This window comes from Acinonyx jubatus, chromosome B3 (assembly GCF_027475565.1).
Source record: "Acinonyx jubatus isolate Ajub_Pintada_27869175 chromosome B3, VMU_Ajub_asm_v1.0, whole genome shotgun sequence".
NCBI classification, from domain to species: domain Eukaryota; kingdom Metazoa; phylum Chordata; class Mammalia; order Carnivora; family Felidae; genus Acinonyx; species Acinonyx jubatus.
In genome coordinates, this window is record NC_069386.1 from 95,713,013 (window position 1) to 95,731,254 (window position 18,242).

At 35.9% G+C, this 18,242-nt stretch overlaps 1 protein-coding gene across 2 annotated transcripts in view; it reads right to left on the reverse strand.

The window, feature by feature from the left end:
• NEMF (nuclear export mediator factor) overlaps positions 1-18,242 on the reverse strand; it is a 63,596-nt gene that overhangs the window by 13,373 nt on the left and 31,981 nt on the right. For both annotated transcript variants that reach the window (XM_053224440.1, XM_027065671.2), the window contains exons 19-27: positions 14,088-14,200; positions 12,590-12,647; positions 12,123-12,181; positions 11,914-12,034; positions 10,310-10,586; positions 9,537-9,579; positions 9,345-9,394; positions 7,560-7,713; positions 1,324-1,401 (exon numbers count right to left, since the gene is read on the reverse strand). In XM_053224440.1, the coding sequence (XP_053080415.1) occupies positions 1,324-1,401; positions 7,560-7,713; positions 9,345-9,394; positions 9,537-9,579; positions 10,310-10,586; positions 11,914-12,034; positions 12,123-12,181; positions 12,590-12,647; positions 14,088-14,200 (953 nt within the window). The remainder of the gene's footprint in view (positions 1-1,323; positions 1,402-7,559; positions 7,714-9,344; positions 9,395-9,536; positions 9,580-10,309; positions 10,587-11,913; positions 12,035-12,122; positions 12,182-12,589; positions 12,648-14,087; positions 14,201-18,242) is intronic.

Sequence of the window (18,242 nt, forward strand, 5' to 3'; positions counted from 1 at the left end):
ATTATGTTTTGTCCCCTCCCTGTTTTTATATTATTTTTGCTTCCCTTCTGTTAATATGTTTTGTATCTTAAAGTCCTCATACGACTGAAGTCATCATATGATATGTCTTTCTGTAATTTCACTTAGCCTAATACCCTTTAGTTCCATCCATAGTTGCAAATAGCAAGATTTCATTCTTTTGATTGTCAGGTAAGACTCCATTGTATATATATATACCACATCTTTATCCATTCATCCATTGATGGACATTTGGGCTCTTTCCATACTTTGGCTATTGTTGGTAGTGCTGCTGTAAACATTGGGGTGCATGTGTCCCTTGGAAAAACCATACCTGTATCCCATGGATAAATGCCTAGTAGTGCAATTGCTGGGTCCTAGGGTAGTTCTATTTTTAGTTTTTTGAGGAACCTCCATACTGTTTTCCAGAGTGGCTGCACCAGCTTGCATTCCCACCAGCAGTGCCAAATAAATCCTCTTTCTCCGCATTCTTGCCAACATCTGTTGTTGCCTGAGTTGTTCATTTTAGCCATTCTGACAGGTGTAAGGTGGTATCTCATTGTGGTTTTGATTTGTATTTCCCTTAAGATGAGTGATGTTGAGCATGTTTTCATGTGTCAGTTGGCCATCTGGATGTCTTCTTTGGAGAAGTGTCTATTCATGTCTTTTGCCCATTTCTTCACTGGATTATTTGTTTTTTGGGTGTTGAGTTTGAAAAGTTCTTTACAGATTTTGGATCCTAACCCTTTATCTGATATGTCATTTGCAAATATCTTCTCCCATTCCGTCGGTTGCCTTTAGTTTTGCTGACTGTTTCCTTCTCTGTGCAAAAGCTTTTTATTTTGATGAGGTCCCAGTATTTCATTTTTGCTTTTGTTTCTCTTGCCTCTGGAGACATGTTGAGTAAGAAGTTGCTGCAGCCAAGATTAAAGAGGTTTTTGCCTGCTTTCTCCTCGAGGATTGATGGCTTCCTGCTTTACACTTAGGTATTCCATCCATTTTGAGTTTATTTTTGTGTCTGGTGTAAGAAAGTGGTCCAGGTTCATTCTTCTGCATGTCGCTGTCCAGTTTTCCCAGCACCACTTGCTGAAGAGACTGTCTTTATTCCACTGGATATTCTTTCCTGCTTTGTCAAAGATTAGTTGGCCATACGTTTGTGGATCCATTTCTGGGTTCTCCATTCTGTTCCACTGATCCGAGTGACTGTTTTTGTGCCAATACTGTCTATATTTTAACAAAAATGTATTGAATCCTACCATATGATAGGCCGTGGTCTGTATGCTCCTTAAAAAACAAAGGAAGAAAAGACTTTTAGATGTTACTTACCCCCAGCAATTTCATGATGAGTTCACGTTCTTCTTCATCTTGGTCTTTGTATTTTTCCTTCATTTTTTTCATTTTACTCTACAAAATCAAAAGATTTTACTTGGAAAACTTCAGTTAAAAAATGTCAACAAATGTTTGTAAAGAAAAGGTGCTCCTGGGGCGCCTGGGTGGCTCAGTCGGTTGAGCGTCCGACTTCGGCTCAGGTTATGATCTTGGAGTCTGTGAGTTCGAGCCCCACATCGGGCTCTGTGCTGACAGCTCGGAGCCTGGAGCCTGCTTCGGATTCTGTGTCTCCCTCTCTCTCTGGCCCTTCCCTTCTTGAGCTGTCTCTCTCTCTCTCTCTCTCTCTCTCTCTCTCAAAAATAAACATTAAAAAAAAAAAAATTAAAAAAAAAAAAAAAGGTGCTCCTATTCTCTGTCAGAAATGGTTACCAAGCAAGGTACCATTATAATAAACAACATGGAGGCTAAGAAGATGGATAAACCATAGTCCTCAGCCTCAAGGAGTTTACCATCTGGTAGAAAAAAATACATATAAGAGCAAGGATAAATTAATGCAACATATTCTAAATGCAAACATTATTCCTAAGATACTTCAGAGAAAGAAATTTCTTTCAGCTTAAGCAAGAACTGTGGGGAAGAAATAAAGTAAAACTTGAAAGTCTTAAGTAAATTTTATAGTATCAGGGATTATATAAAAAGCGGGATTATAAGGTAAAAACAGGACAGTATACTAACAGCAAATTATTGCATTTGGTTGGAGTCAGGATATACATATAGAGGAAGAACAGGAAACAAGGCAGCAAAGCTAGTCTGGATAAAGGCAAGGCACTTAAGGCTTTGAATTTTCTCAACAAACTGGCTTTAATCTTTACCTTTTACCTGGGCTACACTTCCAAATCACCTAGTAATTTTTTTTTTCGTCTAGTAATTTTTAAAAACAGACATCTAGGCCTCACCTCCAAAGATTTTATTTTTGTCTTTATTAATCTTAGCTGGGGCCCAAATACAAATTTTACAAGATCTTATAAATCTTGTAAAATCTTTACAAATTTTAAAGATTTCTTTAAACAGGACACAAAAAAAACTATAAAAGATTGATGATTCAGATTTCATTAAAATTAACAAGATGCTGCTCATCAAAAACACATGAAAAAAAAAGCAAGACTGAGGGTGCCTGGTGGCTCAGTGAGTTGAGCATCTGACACTCAATTTTGGCTTGGGTCATGATCCCAGGGTCATGGAATCAAGCCCTGTGTTGGGGCCCTTGATGAGCATGGAGCCTGCTTGGGATTCTGTTTCTCCCTCTGCCCCTCTCTCTCCAGCTCAAGAGCTCCCTCTCTGCCTAAAATAAAAAATAAAAAAAGGAAGCCTGAAAAGTATTTCTAACCTATACATCCAAGAAAAGACCTATATTCAGAATTTCAAAGAACTCATATACATTAATGACAAAGCTGGACAACCTAATTTTTACAACTGGGCACTTCAAAAAGAGGACAGATGTCTAATAAACATGAAAAAGTGTTCAATATCATTAGTATTCAGGGTCATACAAATTAAAGCCAGAATAAGACTGTGGTATATACATGCTTGAATGACCAAAAGACCCCTGACGATACCAAATGTTACAATGCAGAACAATTATAATTCGGATATTCTGCTTGAGAGGAAATTGGTGAAGTACTCCAGAAAACTGGTAGTTATCTACTAAAGCCAAACACAACATGAATGCTATAAATCAGCATTCAACTCTTAGCTATACACAACAGCGATTAAGATTTTTTTTTTTTTTTTGGTGGGAATACTAATTAGGCGCAAGTGTGGGCTTTCTGGAAGAGTGAGTACTGGAAACATTTAACTATCACATGATGGTGGCTTCACAGATACATGTGTGTTTAAAAATTCACTGATCTAAACAGTCTAGATTTGTGCATTTTACTATATGTACATTATGCCTCAAAAACAAAAACAAAAAAACAACCCTGAAAGGGGCACCTGGATGGCTCAGTCTATTGATCGTCCGACTTCAGCTCAGGTCATGATCTCACGGTTTGTGGCTCTGTGCTGACAGCTTGGAGCCTGGAGCCTGCTTCAGATTCTGTGTCTCCCTCTCTCTCTGCCCCTTCCCCACTTGCACTCTCTCTCAAAAAAAGTAAAAGCATTAAAAAAAAATTTCTTTTTAACCTGACAGTAAAATGAACAATATTATCATGAAACTGAACCAAGAAATGGAAAACCCAATGAAAAGAACAGTTTGGAAAACAGAAGTTAGGAAACTCAACTTTGAAGAAACAAAACTGAATGGACCTATCATCACTGGAGACAATTTAATTAGCATATACAGTACAACTTTGGTTTCAGAGCATAATCTGTTCCATATACATGCTTATAGTCCTAAGCACTTGTATATTTTTTGTTTTAATGTTTTATTTATTTTTGAGAGAGAGACAGAGTGCAAGCAGGGAGGGGCAGAGAGAGAGACACAGAATCCAAAGCAGGCTCCAGGGTCTGAGCTGTCATCACGGAGCCCGACACAGGGCTTGAACTCAGACCATGGGATCGTGACCTGAGCCGAAGAAGGCCACTTGGCCAACTGAGCCACCCAGGTGCACCCCCCCTCCTTTTTTTTAATGTCTAAGCACTTGTATATCAAAGTGAATTTCAAGAACCATTGGCTCCATTGTGATCCAGCATCACATACTACTCGTATTCCAAGATATTGCTCGTTTATCATTAGCTAAAATTTATTAGAAATGTGTGCTGCTCTTGTGAAACACTCACAGAACAAGTTACTGGTGCAGCCTCTCTGGAAAACAGTATGGAGGTTCCTCAAAAAACTAAAAATAGAACTACCCTACGACCCAGCAATTGCACTAGTAGGCATTTATCCAAGGGATACAGGTATGCTGTTTCAAAGGGACACATGCACCCCCATGTTTATAGCAGCACTATCAACAATAGCCAAAGTATGGAAAGAGCCCAAATGTCCATCGATGGATGAATGGATAAAGAAGATGTGGTGTGTGTGTATACACACACACACACACACACACACACACACACACACACACAATGGAGTACTACTCAGCAATCAAAAAGAATGAAGTCTTGCCATTTGCAACTACGTGGATGGAACTGGAGGGTATTATGCTAAGTGAAATTAGTCAGAGAAAGACAAAAATCATATGACTTCACTCATCTGAGGACTTTAAGAGACAAAACAGATGAACATATGGGAAGGGAAACAAATATAAAAACAAGGAGGGGGGACAAAACAGAAGAGGCTCATAAATATAGAGAACAAACTGAGGGTTACTGGACGGGTTGTTGGGGTGGGGGGTGGGCTAAATGGATAAGGGGCACTAAGGAATCTACTCCTGAAATCATTGTCGCACTATATGCTAACTAATTTGGATGTAAATTAAAAAAGTAAAGAGTCAAAAGTAAAGTACAGAAACCAAGAGAGGGGGATGAACAATATGATCTTCGTGTACGTGACTTCTTCCCAAAATTGGTATTTTGTATAACGAAGGCAGAAATTTGGTCTTTCTTGTTTACCACTGAATGTGCAGTACCTAGCAGGGTAGCTGGTACAAAGTAAAAGTAAAACCTTGCATTGCAAGTAACCTGTTCTGCATGTGTTCCACAAGACAAGCAAACATTTCTAATAAATTTTAACTTGATAAATGAGCGATGTCTTGCAACATGAGTATTACGTGACACCGAATGTCACATGATCAAATTTCCTGATTACAAAGTGCTTTGGATAACAAGCATGTTTCCAGAACCGGTAATGCTCACAAACCAAAGTTTTACTATACTTAAAAACTGACCCACAAACTGCCAAAATACCAGGTCCAATTATAAGCAAACGCTATCTATCACATTTCAAGGAACGATCTCCATTTTATACAAAGTTCTAGAGAGCAGAAAAAGGAAAACCTTCCAAACTTATTTTATGAAACTGGTATAACCTAGATAGCAAAACCCCAAGGGCAGTATGAAAAATCAGAGGCCAATTTAATCGATTTTCTTAAGTAATTTACCACATTAACTAAGGGAAGAAAAAGCATAAGGAAGTAAAAGAAAAATGCAGAAAAGGCATTCAATAAATTTAATATTAAAAATAACCCTTCATAAAGGCTATCTACCAACCAACAACTCCCAGGAAACATCCCACAATGATAAAAATCTTAGCAACAGTCCCTTTAATGTATAATTAACAAAGATACACACTATTATTACTTCTATGCAACACTGTACTAATGTTTGAGCCAATGCAAAAAACAGAATAGATGTTAGGATTAGAAGAAAAGCCATTATTTGGAGACACTAATGCTGCCTACAAATGGAATACTAAAATGTACAGTAAGATTACCTAATACTAAATCAATGTAAGAAAACCATCTCCCCACAAACCAGTAATGATAGGAAGTGAAAGTTTTAAAAACATACCATTAACAAAAAGTAAGAAAAATTATAAGCAGGAACAGATAAGATGTATAAAACTCTATGGGAAAATATATCTTTACTGAAGACTATAAAATATTCTTACAAGACTATAGTCACATTCAAGGACAGGTAAACTCAATGTGGTAAAGATGAAAGGTTTCCACAAAATTATCTAAAACTTCAATGTCTTTTAATAAAGATCCTCAGGATTTGCCTTGGAACTTTATCTGCAGAATATTTCATTGTATGAAAGCACCATGTTTTTTATGTTGTTGGGCATTTAAGATTTTTTTCAATTTTCGGTTTGTTTTTTGCAATTACAAATATCAACCTGATGAATATTCTTATGCTAGTGCATGCACATGATTTTTTTAGGATAAATTCCTAAAGGTAGAATTGCTGAGTCAAAGGGTCAATACATTGTTAGGACTCTTGATGGGAATTCCCATGGTGTGCACTGAAACATTTACTGAATGACTGAATACACATTTTCTATTAATTTGATGGGTGGAATTTCCTTTTATCACTTTTTTTTTTCACATTTGCCATTGGTCTTTCCATTTTATAAATGGTTCTTTTTGTCACCTGGAATTATTTTTTTTTAACATGACTAACCACTAATTTTGAGTATTTGATACTTTCCCCAATAATCTGTAATAGTATTTTATCACATACTAAATGTTTAAATATTACAGTTAATGTCTTATGTCTACATTTTATTCAGTTTCACTTTTTGTATTTGGCTTTTTCTATGTTAATACCATACTGTTTTAATAGTTTTAACATGAAATGTTTTACTACCTAGTAAGGAAATCCCTCCTCAATCTTCTTTTTCAAGATTTCCTTAGCAACTCTCTAATATTTACTCTTTGAAATGAACTTTAGAATTATTTTATCAAGTAAGTTAAAATCTCAATTGTGATTAAAGTCATGTCGAATGTACAAGTTTATTTACTTTGAGAGAGCATGCACGGTAGGCAAAGAGAAAGAGAGGGAGAGAGTATCCCAAGCAGGCTCCACACTGTCATAGCGCAGAACCCAATGTGAGCTCGAACTCACAAGCCATGATATCATGACCTGAGCCAAATTGAGAGTCGGTGGCTTAACCAACTGAGCCACCCAGGTGCCCCTGAATGTACCTATTAATATGAGGAGAATTATATTCTTCTCTTCCATATGCTCAGCATGTCCCTTTATTTTTTTGAGGTCCACTGGAAAAAAAATCCAGGAAATTGTGACCACTATGGATGGAGGGAAAATCATAAAACATGACCTTTGTTAAGATTTCAAAGGAATTTAATTTTTATCGTGATAAATGGATACATATTAGCTCACAATTTCCTTTTTTTACACTGCTACGGCATTTTTTAAAGTATATTCTGTATCTACTACCTCTTCCTTCATTATCCACCTTTAATAAGAAATATAGGACCTCTAACCAAAATCTCATTAATATTTGAAAAAAACAAGTATCACTAAATATCACTAACAACCAGCACCAGCTGTTACTAGCAGAGTGTCACTAGCAAATCACAATCTTCTAATTCTTCTTCTACATAAAATGAGAGCTTGTATCTAGATGATCTTCAAGGAACATAGAACAGTGATCTCCATGTTCCCCAAACCTTGTCTCTTTTTAACTAATTTCAAAGAAACTCACATAGGATTATTTTTTTGCCTACATCTTTTGTTTCGCTTAAACTTTAAAAAAATTAAGAGCCTCATAACTTCATTTGTGAGCCAAGGAGTACTAAGTTTAACAGTTCACTCCCAAGTTTTATTACCTTTTGTCCTCGCTTCATTGGCTGCACAGCTGGGACACTTTTGCTTGTGTTCTGATGAGTTTCAATGTGTAGAGCATTTTCTTTTTCTTTGTCCTTTACCTCTATCACTTCTAAATCCCCTGAGTCACTTGGAAGCTTTTTCTTCTTCATTTCCCTAAACATAAATGAAATGGGAACATCTAATTCTTTGAATTTCAAATCTTTAGTGCCTTAAAATAGTACAGGGGAAGGAGAACATTTACAATATGTAAAAGATCATGGCTCCTGCTTAACTTCATAACCACCAGGCTACACTATAAAAGAAGCACAAATCATCACACTGGAAAAAGTTGAAAATTTTTTGTTCATGGATTTATCATTCTGTCAGCCAGGCTTAATACACCGTTACACCCTTTACTTATCCTTACTCAGTAGCCACATTCAGTCCCTCCACACCTTAATGACCAGGCACTGGGATCTGTAGTCTTAAGTTAGCATGGCCTTGACCGATCTTAAATATTCAATAAAATATCTGTTGCCAGGTTAGTTGAATAAATAATGGATAAAAATATGCAGATTAAGGAGGAAGGGGAAATTCTACTACTATGCTATTTTTCATGTGCAATCTTTTTATCCCCACTGCCACTGTCTAGTCCAGGTCCTCATCACTTCCTACCTAGACCTTCCTCCAGTGTTTCCCCGTAATCTGCTCTATGTGAACTTCTAGTCTTCCTACCTATATCACATTCCCATTTAAAGTCTCCCAAAAGTGCTCATCACTTTCAGGAGAAAGTCCAAAAATCCTTAATTTATCATTCTAATAACTTCTCCACTTTTGGTCCAAATTCACTTTGCCAATCTTACCATCTACCAGTTCACAAACATGAACTTTTTGCTCCTTTCACCTCAGTCTATCATTTCCCCAAAGCACTATGTGTAATATTTCCAATTCCGTGCCCTGTTCTGTTCATGCTTATTTTCTTCTGAATCTCTGACCATCTTACCTTCATTTACCTAAATAAGTTCTAACACATCTTTAAGGTATACTTATGATGGTATTTCCCAAAACACCTGAACTCATAGCAGTTTCTTACCCCTGAACTACTGTATCCCTACCATATGGCTCTTTCCTGATCCAGGACTCAAAAACTTCTCGAAGGCACACATTTTATATTTTACCTCTTTGTATACTATCTAGCATAGTGCCATGTCCTCAGAGAGATCACTGAAACTGTTTCATGACTACCTTCGTAAAACAAAAAGGCCTATCGTCCACTCCACCCTAGGGTCTCTAGAGTGCTTTACTAGCTATATAGCCTTTTTCTTTTCTTTTCTTTTTTTTTTAGCCCTATAGTGGGTTTTTTTCTTTTACCCTATAGTTGTTTCTTTCCTTCTGCTTCCCCCTTTCTATTTGCCTTCTGAGGCCTGCTATGTTAAAAAAAAAAAAAGAAAGAAAAAAAGTCTTTTTATTAAATAAAACTTTCCTAGTTATTTTCAAGTATTCCTGTCAGTATTATCCTAGAACCAGTCAATTTAATGCACTGCAATCGCTATTGCATATATTTACGTAACAAAGAGTCTCACTCACGTTACTTTACCTATATAACTGATTGTAGTGACAGATCAGGGCTCTAAAACAGAAAAACCTATGAGAGCTGAATATTAAGAACTAAACAAGGTTTATGCTAAATCTTGGTAATTTTAATAAGGGAAGTCTTTGGAATAGCCAAGTGATCTGTCATAACTGAACTGTCGGTAAGAAAAAAAATTATATGCTTTTCAGTTAGATAACACAAATATGTTTACCTTCTTTCCTTGGCTGACAAATGTCTCCGGCTCTGTAACTTACTGTCACTCTATTAAAATTAAAACAAAAAAAAAACACAAGCAAATACAAACAATAACATCACTACTATTAATTTTTCAGAAAGTAAAAAGTACAAAATTACTCATTGAGAAGAACATGATGTTCTTCACAGAACTTTGAAAACAGCTTACCATACTAGAAGATTCTTCTTTTGAAGCCAATTTCTGGAGGGACCTATGAAAACAGAACGAGGCATCTACTAGGTTGTAAAAGGCATTCATTTAAAGTCTGCAAACATTCCCATATCATACGCTTAATTACTGGCAATCCTACAAACTTTCAAACATTGACAAAATTTTAAAAAACATAATCAAATTGCTCATCTCACACTTCTAAATATATTCTTAAATAGCAGACATGTATTGAACACTTACTATGTCCCAGGCACTGCCAGATGCTTTATATACAAATAATCTTCACCAAAACCCAATGAAAGGAGTAACATTCCATTTTCACAGAGAATGAAACTTAAGCTGAGACACAGAGTAAGTTACCCTATGACACCCCCTAAGACCCAATTCTGGTCAGACTCCTAAGGTGTTCCTAATTACTCCAGTGATAGAGCTTTCAGAACTATGTTATTGTTTACCTGGTGATCAATAAGACATTAAAGATTAAAACACCTATATATTTTTTTTTAATGGAACTGCCTCTCTTACATTATTAGCATTTATATTCATTTACTTGTTTCTATTTTGACCTACTTTGGCCATTTTCATATTTACTGTATTTTTCTACACTGGGTCCTCGAAATTTCTTGACAGAGATCTACCCCCCAATCAAACAGTAAAAAGATAATAAGACTGTTGGACAATGGAGGGTAAAAGTACTGAAGTCAATCATGTTATTATCTTTGTAAGGATTAACTCTTCCATCATTCCCAGCTATAATAGGTTTTAATTACCTTTGAGATTGAAGGTGGGACAAATCAATGGTAGTGTCAGGATAATTTAATGTGTCTTTGCCTACATCCATCATTTCAGCAACAGGTTCCTGATCTTTTACCACTTCTTCAGATTCTCCATCTTCTGAGCTCTCTTCCTGAATTATTTCATCATTTAGCTCATCTCCACCACTGTGAATAGTGATATCCTCCTGGTCAACCTGACTCATAAGCTCCACTTCCACAGGAGTTTCGTGTGATTCCTCTTTATCTTCGTCACTGCTACTGTCACCTCCGTCTGTAGAATCATCATTAAGAAAAGTCAGAGTGCTATCACCATAACAAACCTAGAGGATTACCTTGAAAACTTCAAAAACAATAATATTCTGTTGACTCTCTGTGTCTCCAAGACATCACCAAAAAAAAAAAAAAAAGCCTGATCACATCCCCAAAGGGTACTCAGACAAAAAAGGATTCTCTTGTATCATGAACTGGTTGGAATAAATGCTCTCCGAGATACTTTACCACAATAAATATCTTGGACAATGCAACCATTTCTATAACGAAAACTTTAACTTGTCTTGGTTAGGTATTTCCAAAGAGGAGGACAGGAAAAGTAATTCCATAAATTCTACTGCTGTTATTGTAATTTGCACATGAGAAGTGAAATGAGACAATACATGCAATATAATTGGCACACAGAAGGTATTCATACCTTTGCAAAAGAAACACTGTCTAGTAATAATATTACCGAATTGGCTCCCTAATAAAAGGAGATGCCATCACCATCTGACAAAAACGGTTGTGAGAATTCAGTTAAAAATAATGTAAATAGGGGCGCCTGGGTGGCTCAGTCGGTTAAGTGGCCGACTTCGGCTCAGGTCATGATCTTGCAGTCCATGAGTTCGAGCCCCGTGTTGGGCTCTGTGCTGATAGCTCGAAGCCTGGAGCCTGCTTCTGTTTCTGCGTCTCCCTCTCTCTCTGCCCCTCCCCCATTCGCACTCTGTCTCTCTCTGCCTTTCAAAAATGAATAAATGTTAAACAACAACAAAAAAAATAAAATCTTGTGATACAACAGTAGTCATAAATGAAGCCACAGTATTACTCCTAAAGAAGAATGACCCTAGGAAAAAGAATAACTGTAAAAGTAAAACAGTGGGCATACTTTCCCTATTCCTTCAGGTAGGTGAGTAAATTTATTCCAGCAACCACAGTTGCTCTCTACTTGAAGCAAATGTATTATTACATCAAGCCAAAGTCCCACATGAGAAATTCTACTTATTATAAATTCATCTCTGTATAAGTTCTAATTATTAAATCCAAAAGTAAATGCTCATTCACAAATACCTGAGTCTATCTTTGCTGAACACATTTACATATGACCCATTAAATACCGAAGTTTTACTACATTTGTTTATATAGTAGTTATGGTCCAATTAAATACTTCATAATTCATTAGAACAAGTATGTTTAACATTTCCAAAAACAAAATTCAGTAAAATTGACAGCAACTGTATTTTTGAAATTTCAATTATCCCAAAGTAGATACGATCTTCTAAGAATTCAGAAGCAAAACTAGACAAAAGGTAACACTATAAGCTACTTTATTAAAATCTGTAAACTACCTAGTTGTTCCATTTCTTCTGATATGAGTTCACGTGTGCAACTTGCCAATGTTTCCATGTCTTCATCCTGCACTCTGACTTTTCTTTCACCCCGATGTCTCCAAATACAAGACTCATCTACCTATGGAAATAGTTATTTTTCACTGATGAAACTTTAGGTAAGACTAAAGAAAATTTAAAAAAACATTAACAAAGAAGCTGAAGGATACCTTAAAGAGGAAACTAAACCCCATCATTAGATACGAGGGAGGAAGGAAATTCTTCTTTCCTATAAAATAAACATAAATGTTAAAAATTGTTTTTTTCCATTTTATGCTTACAAATTATCTGACACCAATGGTCACATTTATTTGGTCTTTTCTCTGTCATGAAGGAACACAGAATTTGGCATTATGTATAGGAACAGGAATTAAGAAAGAAAAAATATGAATGCTTGCTCTCATCTTTGGGTTAGTCAATCCCTGAATAATCTTTTAGAAAAAAAGGTCATGTTATATGAAAGCACATCCTCGTCAAGAAAAATATCTATGGAGATGACATAACAAATGCTAAATCTGCCACAGCAGCACAAAATTTTCCTTATTTAATAATAGATTTCATATATGAAATCATAATAATTTCTGTTCTGAAAATATTAGTAAGTAATGGTCCTCAAACCGGTCTCCATAATCATTACCTCGTATCATGAAGCTTCCTGTTGTCAAATATTCTCCAGTTGGTGCTGTTTTAGACACCTGAGGAACACAATACCACATCATACTGTTGTCTTAAGACACGTGTTTTTAAATTTTTCACTCAAGAAAGTAAAGTCATATTTAAGTAAATAGCACCATCTCCTGAAAAGTTTATGATTTAGTAAAAATTCTCAATACTGAGATATCTCTTCAAAGACAGAAATACCATTGGCAGTAACAAAGAAAAGAAATAATGAAGGATATACTACATCAATAATTTTCAAATGCCATGGATTAGAGGCAGAACTTGTTCACACATTTCCTCTGGTTTGAGATATAATAGGAAAAATAAGAAAAGTTTAATAAAACTATATTTACTAAAATAAAACTATACTGGGGGCCCGCCTGGGTGGCTCAGTCGATTAAGCACTTGACTTCGGCTCAGGTCATGATCTCATGGTTTGTGAGTTTGAATCCTGCATCAGGTTCTGTGCTGACAGCTCAGAGTCTGGAACCTGCCTCAGATTCTGTCTCTTTCTCTGCCCCTCCCCCACATGTGTGTGCATGCACTCTCTCTTTCTCTCTCAAAAATAAACAAAAAAATTAAAAAACAAACTAGATTTACTAAATAAAGTCCTTTCCTAAGATACTGTTTTGGGGGTAGTAAAATAACCTTTATTTTAGGAAATAAAATGATGTATTTAAAAATTGTATGTTATCTGTGAAACCCCCAAATCTGAGAGTACCTTTGTCATAGTTTTTGGAGGGATTAAAAGCACACTAATTTCACCATTAAAAAACCTGTTCAATGAAAGAATTAAAACCACTTTTATAACAGGTAGAAAATATAATACCAGAAATGATATTAATTTCCTGAAAACACAGTATCATAGTATAAGCAGAAAATAATGACTATAAATAGATACAAGATGAACCTAAGGGAGGATAATAGTAATGAACTCTTTATCTTGCTGTATAGCTGTAAGACCCTGTAATATATCATTATCAATTGCAATTATTGAAAATGTGAAACAGAAAATGAAGTCAAATATGGAGTGAAGTATCAAGTAACAGCAGTAACGACAAAGACGACAATTACTAAAGCCAAATGAATAAAAAACACTGGATATAACTATTTTTCAGGAAGGGCCAAAGAGAGATCAGAAAATTCCAACAAAGATGAAGAGGAACACTTCATCTTATATAACTGCATAAATCATTCTCTTCCTTTAGGTGTCTGCTCAAATCTTACTTTCCTAGAAAGGCCTTCCCTGACACTACTTTCAAAATGGTAGCCCCAATCACTCTTTAGTGCCTACTCTGCTTTAAAGAAAAAACGTTACAGCACTTGTTACCAGACATTATGTATGTGTTTTTCTCCACCACCAAAATGTCACCTCAATCAAAGTAGGTACTTTGCCTTGTTGACTTCTATACCCTCAAAATTTGGTACACAATAGCTCTTAATAAATTAAGAAAAAGGACCACAGCCCTTATTACCTGATGATGGTACACCCACCAAGCACTAGTGATAACTCGTGCATCCCAGGCAGCACTGTAGCAAAGTGCCATTGTGCCGGCTTCAGTCAAGGTCCGAGGTGGAATGGGTTCTCCTGTGATATAAACACCACAATGCTTCAGTACCCAAGTACAGAGTTTCTATACAGCAAGACCTGAAAATCACATGCAACATGATGGATTTGATCCTCTTACATCTTAAATACTGATACCACATTTTAATTTCAATATTACATGAAGTTATGATTTTTATTAACAATATATTTACAACATCACTCACATTCAGGGAAATGCAAATCAAAAACCACAATGGACTATCACCTCACACCTGTCAGAATGGCTAAAATCAAAAACACAAGAAGTGACAAGTGTTGGCAAGGATGTGGAAAAAAAGGAACCCTTGTATACTGTCGGTGGGAATGTAAACTGGTGCAGCCACTGTGGAAAAAAAGTATGGAGGTTGCTCAAAAAATTAAAAATACAACTACCATATGATCCAATAATTGTACTACTGTGTATTTACCCAAAGAATACGAAAACACTAATTCAAAAGGATATATGCACCCCTATGTTTATCTCAATATTATTTACAACAGCCAAATTATGGAAGCAACCCCAGCATCCATCAATCAATGAACAAAGATGTTGTGTACACACACACACACACACACACACACACACACTGAAATATTATTCAGTCATAAACAAGAATAAAATCTTGCCATTTGCAACACAGATGGATCGATCTATAGAGTACAGTGCTAAGCAAAATAAGTCAGAGAAAGACAAATACAATATAATTTTACTCGTATGTGGAATTTAAGAAACAAATGAACAAAAGAAAAAAAAAAGAGTCCATCAAAAAACAGACTCTTAACTAAAGAGAACAAACAGATGGTTACCAGAGGGGAGCTGGGTGGGGGGATGGGTGAAATAGGTGAAGGGGATTAATACACATTTATCTTAATGAGCACTGAGTAATACACAGAATTGGTGAATCACTATTGTATACCTGAAACTTACAGAACACTGTATGTTAACTATACTGGCATATTTTATGCCAGATAAAAAAATAACAATTACAAATATATATTTACAAAGCAGGTTTTTAAAAAGTCTAAGTAAATAAAACAAATCAGAGAAGAAATGCCTTCTCATTTATGTCAATAACTCTAACTTCATTCCAGAAGGAATCACCTAGAAAAGCCTAGTCAAAGTTTGAATTCTTCCAGAATTACTATAAATCACCTAAATTGTCAAAATGAAGAGCATATTAATAATATATCCCTACAATTAGATTTCAGATACTTTTTAATTGGGATGTAATTCATGTACCATAAAATTCACCCTTTTAAAGTATATAATCCAATGGTCTTTAGTATATTCATAAAGCTACATAACCATTACCACTAATTCCAGAACATTTTCATTATCCCTCAAAGAAATCCTATATCCATAAATAGTCATTCTCCATTTTCCCAGCCCCTGACAATCATTAACACACTTTGTGTTTATGGATTTGCCAATTTTGGAATTTCATATCAATGGAATCATATATATCTGGCTTCTTTCACCTAGCATAATGTTTTCAAGGCTCATCCCTGTTACAGCAATTATCAGTACTTCATCTCTTTTTAAGACTGAAGAATATTCCATTGAATGGATATACAACTTGTTTATTATCAACTGATGAACATATGGGTTGTTTCTATTTCTTGGCTATTATAAATAATGCTGTTAGGAATATCTGCAAACAAGTTTAGTGTGGTCAGTTTGTCTATATAACTAGGAGTCGAACTGCTGGGTGACACATTTTATGGTTAATTAAAAACAATTTTTTTTTTTAACGTTTATTCATTTTTGAGAGACACAGCATGAGTGGGGGAGGAGCAGAGAGAGAGGGAGACACAGAATCCAAAGCAGGCTCCAGGCTCCGAGCTGTCAGCACAGAGCCTGATGCAGTGCTTGAACTCACTGACCGTGAGATCATGACCTGAGCTGAAGTCAGAAGCTTAACAAACTGAGTCACCCAGGTGTCCCCTATGGTCAATTTTTTGAGGAACTGCCAACTCTATTCCATAGTGGCTACATCATTTTCCATTCCCATCAGCAGCATATAAGGGTTCCAATCTCTACATCCTTCCCACACGTTTTGTCTATTTTTTTTTTATTACGACTATTCGCCTGGGTGTGAAGTGGTACCTCTTTGTGGTCTTGATTTGCATTTCCCTAATGATGAATGATACTGAGGATCTTATGTGCTCACTGGCCATTCGTGTATATTTGGGAAAATATCTATTTGAATCGTTTGTCATTTAAAAACTTTTTTCCCTTTCTGTTGTTGAGTCTTAAGAGTTCTTTGGATACTGGTTCCTTAGCAGACAGATAAATGACTTGCCAGTATTTTCTCTTACTCTGTGGGTTGTCTTTTCATCTTCTTTTTTTTTTTTTTAAATGTTTATTTATTTTCAAGAGAGAGAGAGAGCGCCAGCGAGAGAGAGACAGAGTGTGAGTGGGGGAAGGGTAGAGAGAGAGGGAGACACAGAATCTGAAGCAGCCTCCAGGCTCTGATCTGTCAGCACAAAGCCCAGTGTGGGGCCCAAACCCACGAACCATGAGATAATGGCCTGAGCTGAAGTCTGGCACTTAACCAACTGAGCCACCCAGGCACCACCCCCCTCCCCCCCCCACCATCTTTTCATTTTCTTAATAGCGTCTTTGAATTAAGGTTTTTAATTTTGATTTGTCTAATTAATCTGTTTTTCTTTGGTTACTTATGCTTTTGATGTCTTCTCTAAGAAATGACTTCCTGATTCATTATGAGATTTATGCCTTACTGTAACAGTTTTATAGTATTAGCTTTTAAGCTTACGTCTTTGATGCATTTAATTTTAATAAATGGTGTGAAGCAGGGGTCTAACTTTATTCTTTTGTACATGGATATTAGTCCAAGCACCACTTTTTGAAAACAGTATTCTATCTATCCCCATTGAATGGCTTTCATACCCTTGTGCGAAGTCTACAGACTATAAATGAGAACTCTCAATTCGCTTCAATGATTTATCGGTCCTTCCTCATACACCTTGCTGTCTTTATTACTGTTGCTTTACAGGATGTTTTGAAATCAAGAGGTGTGAGTCCTCCAATTTTGTTCTTCATTTTAAACATGATTTGGCTGACCTGGGTCCTTTGCATTTTCATGTGAATTTTAGGATCAACTCATCAATCTTTGTTAAAAAAAAAAAAAAGGAAGCTGGAATTTTGACAGATTACATCAAATCTGGAGACTAATATGGGAAGTACTGCCATCAGAAAAATATTAAGACTTCCAATCCATAAACACTGAAAGTCTTTCCACTTAAGTCTTCTTTAATTTCTTTCAATGATGTTTTTTATATTTGGGGTGTATATCTTGCAACTTCTTTTTGGTGAATTTATTCATATTTTTTTAATGCTATTATAAATGGATGTTTTATTAGTTTACTTTAGTACCGTTCATTGTGAGTGCATAGAAATACAACTGACTTTTATATATCATACAAATGTATCCTGAACATTTGTAAAATTATTAACTAATAATTTTGGGGGAATTCCTTGAGGTTTTAAACATATAAGATCATGTCATCTGCAAATGGAAATAGTTTTACTTGGTCTTTACTAATGTGGATATTTTTTATTTCTTTTTATTGCCTGTCTACTTAGAACATCCATACAAGGTTGAATAGAAATAACAAGGATAGGAGCACCTGGTGGCTCAGGAGGTTAAGTGTTTGACTTCAGCTCAGGTCAAGATCTCATGGTTCTTGAGTTCGAGCCCCGCATCGGGCTCTGTGCTGACAGCTCAGAGCCTGGAGCCTGCTTCAGATTCTGTGTCTCGCTCTCTCTGCCCCTCCCCCACTTTTGCTGTCTCTCTCTCTCTCTCAAAAATAAATAATAAGCATCAAAAGATTATTTTTAAAAATTAAAATAAAAAAAAAGGGACAACAACAGACAAGTTTGTCTTGTTCTGGATGTTAAGGGGAAATTTTTCAGTCTTTCACCATCAAGTATGATGTTAGCTCTGGGTTTTCCATAAAAATCCCTCACCAAGTTCAGGAGTTCCCTCATATTCCTAGTTTGTTGAGTGTTTCACAAATA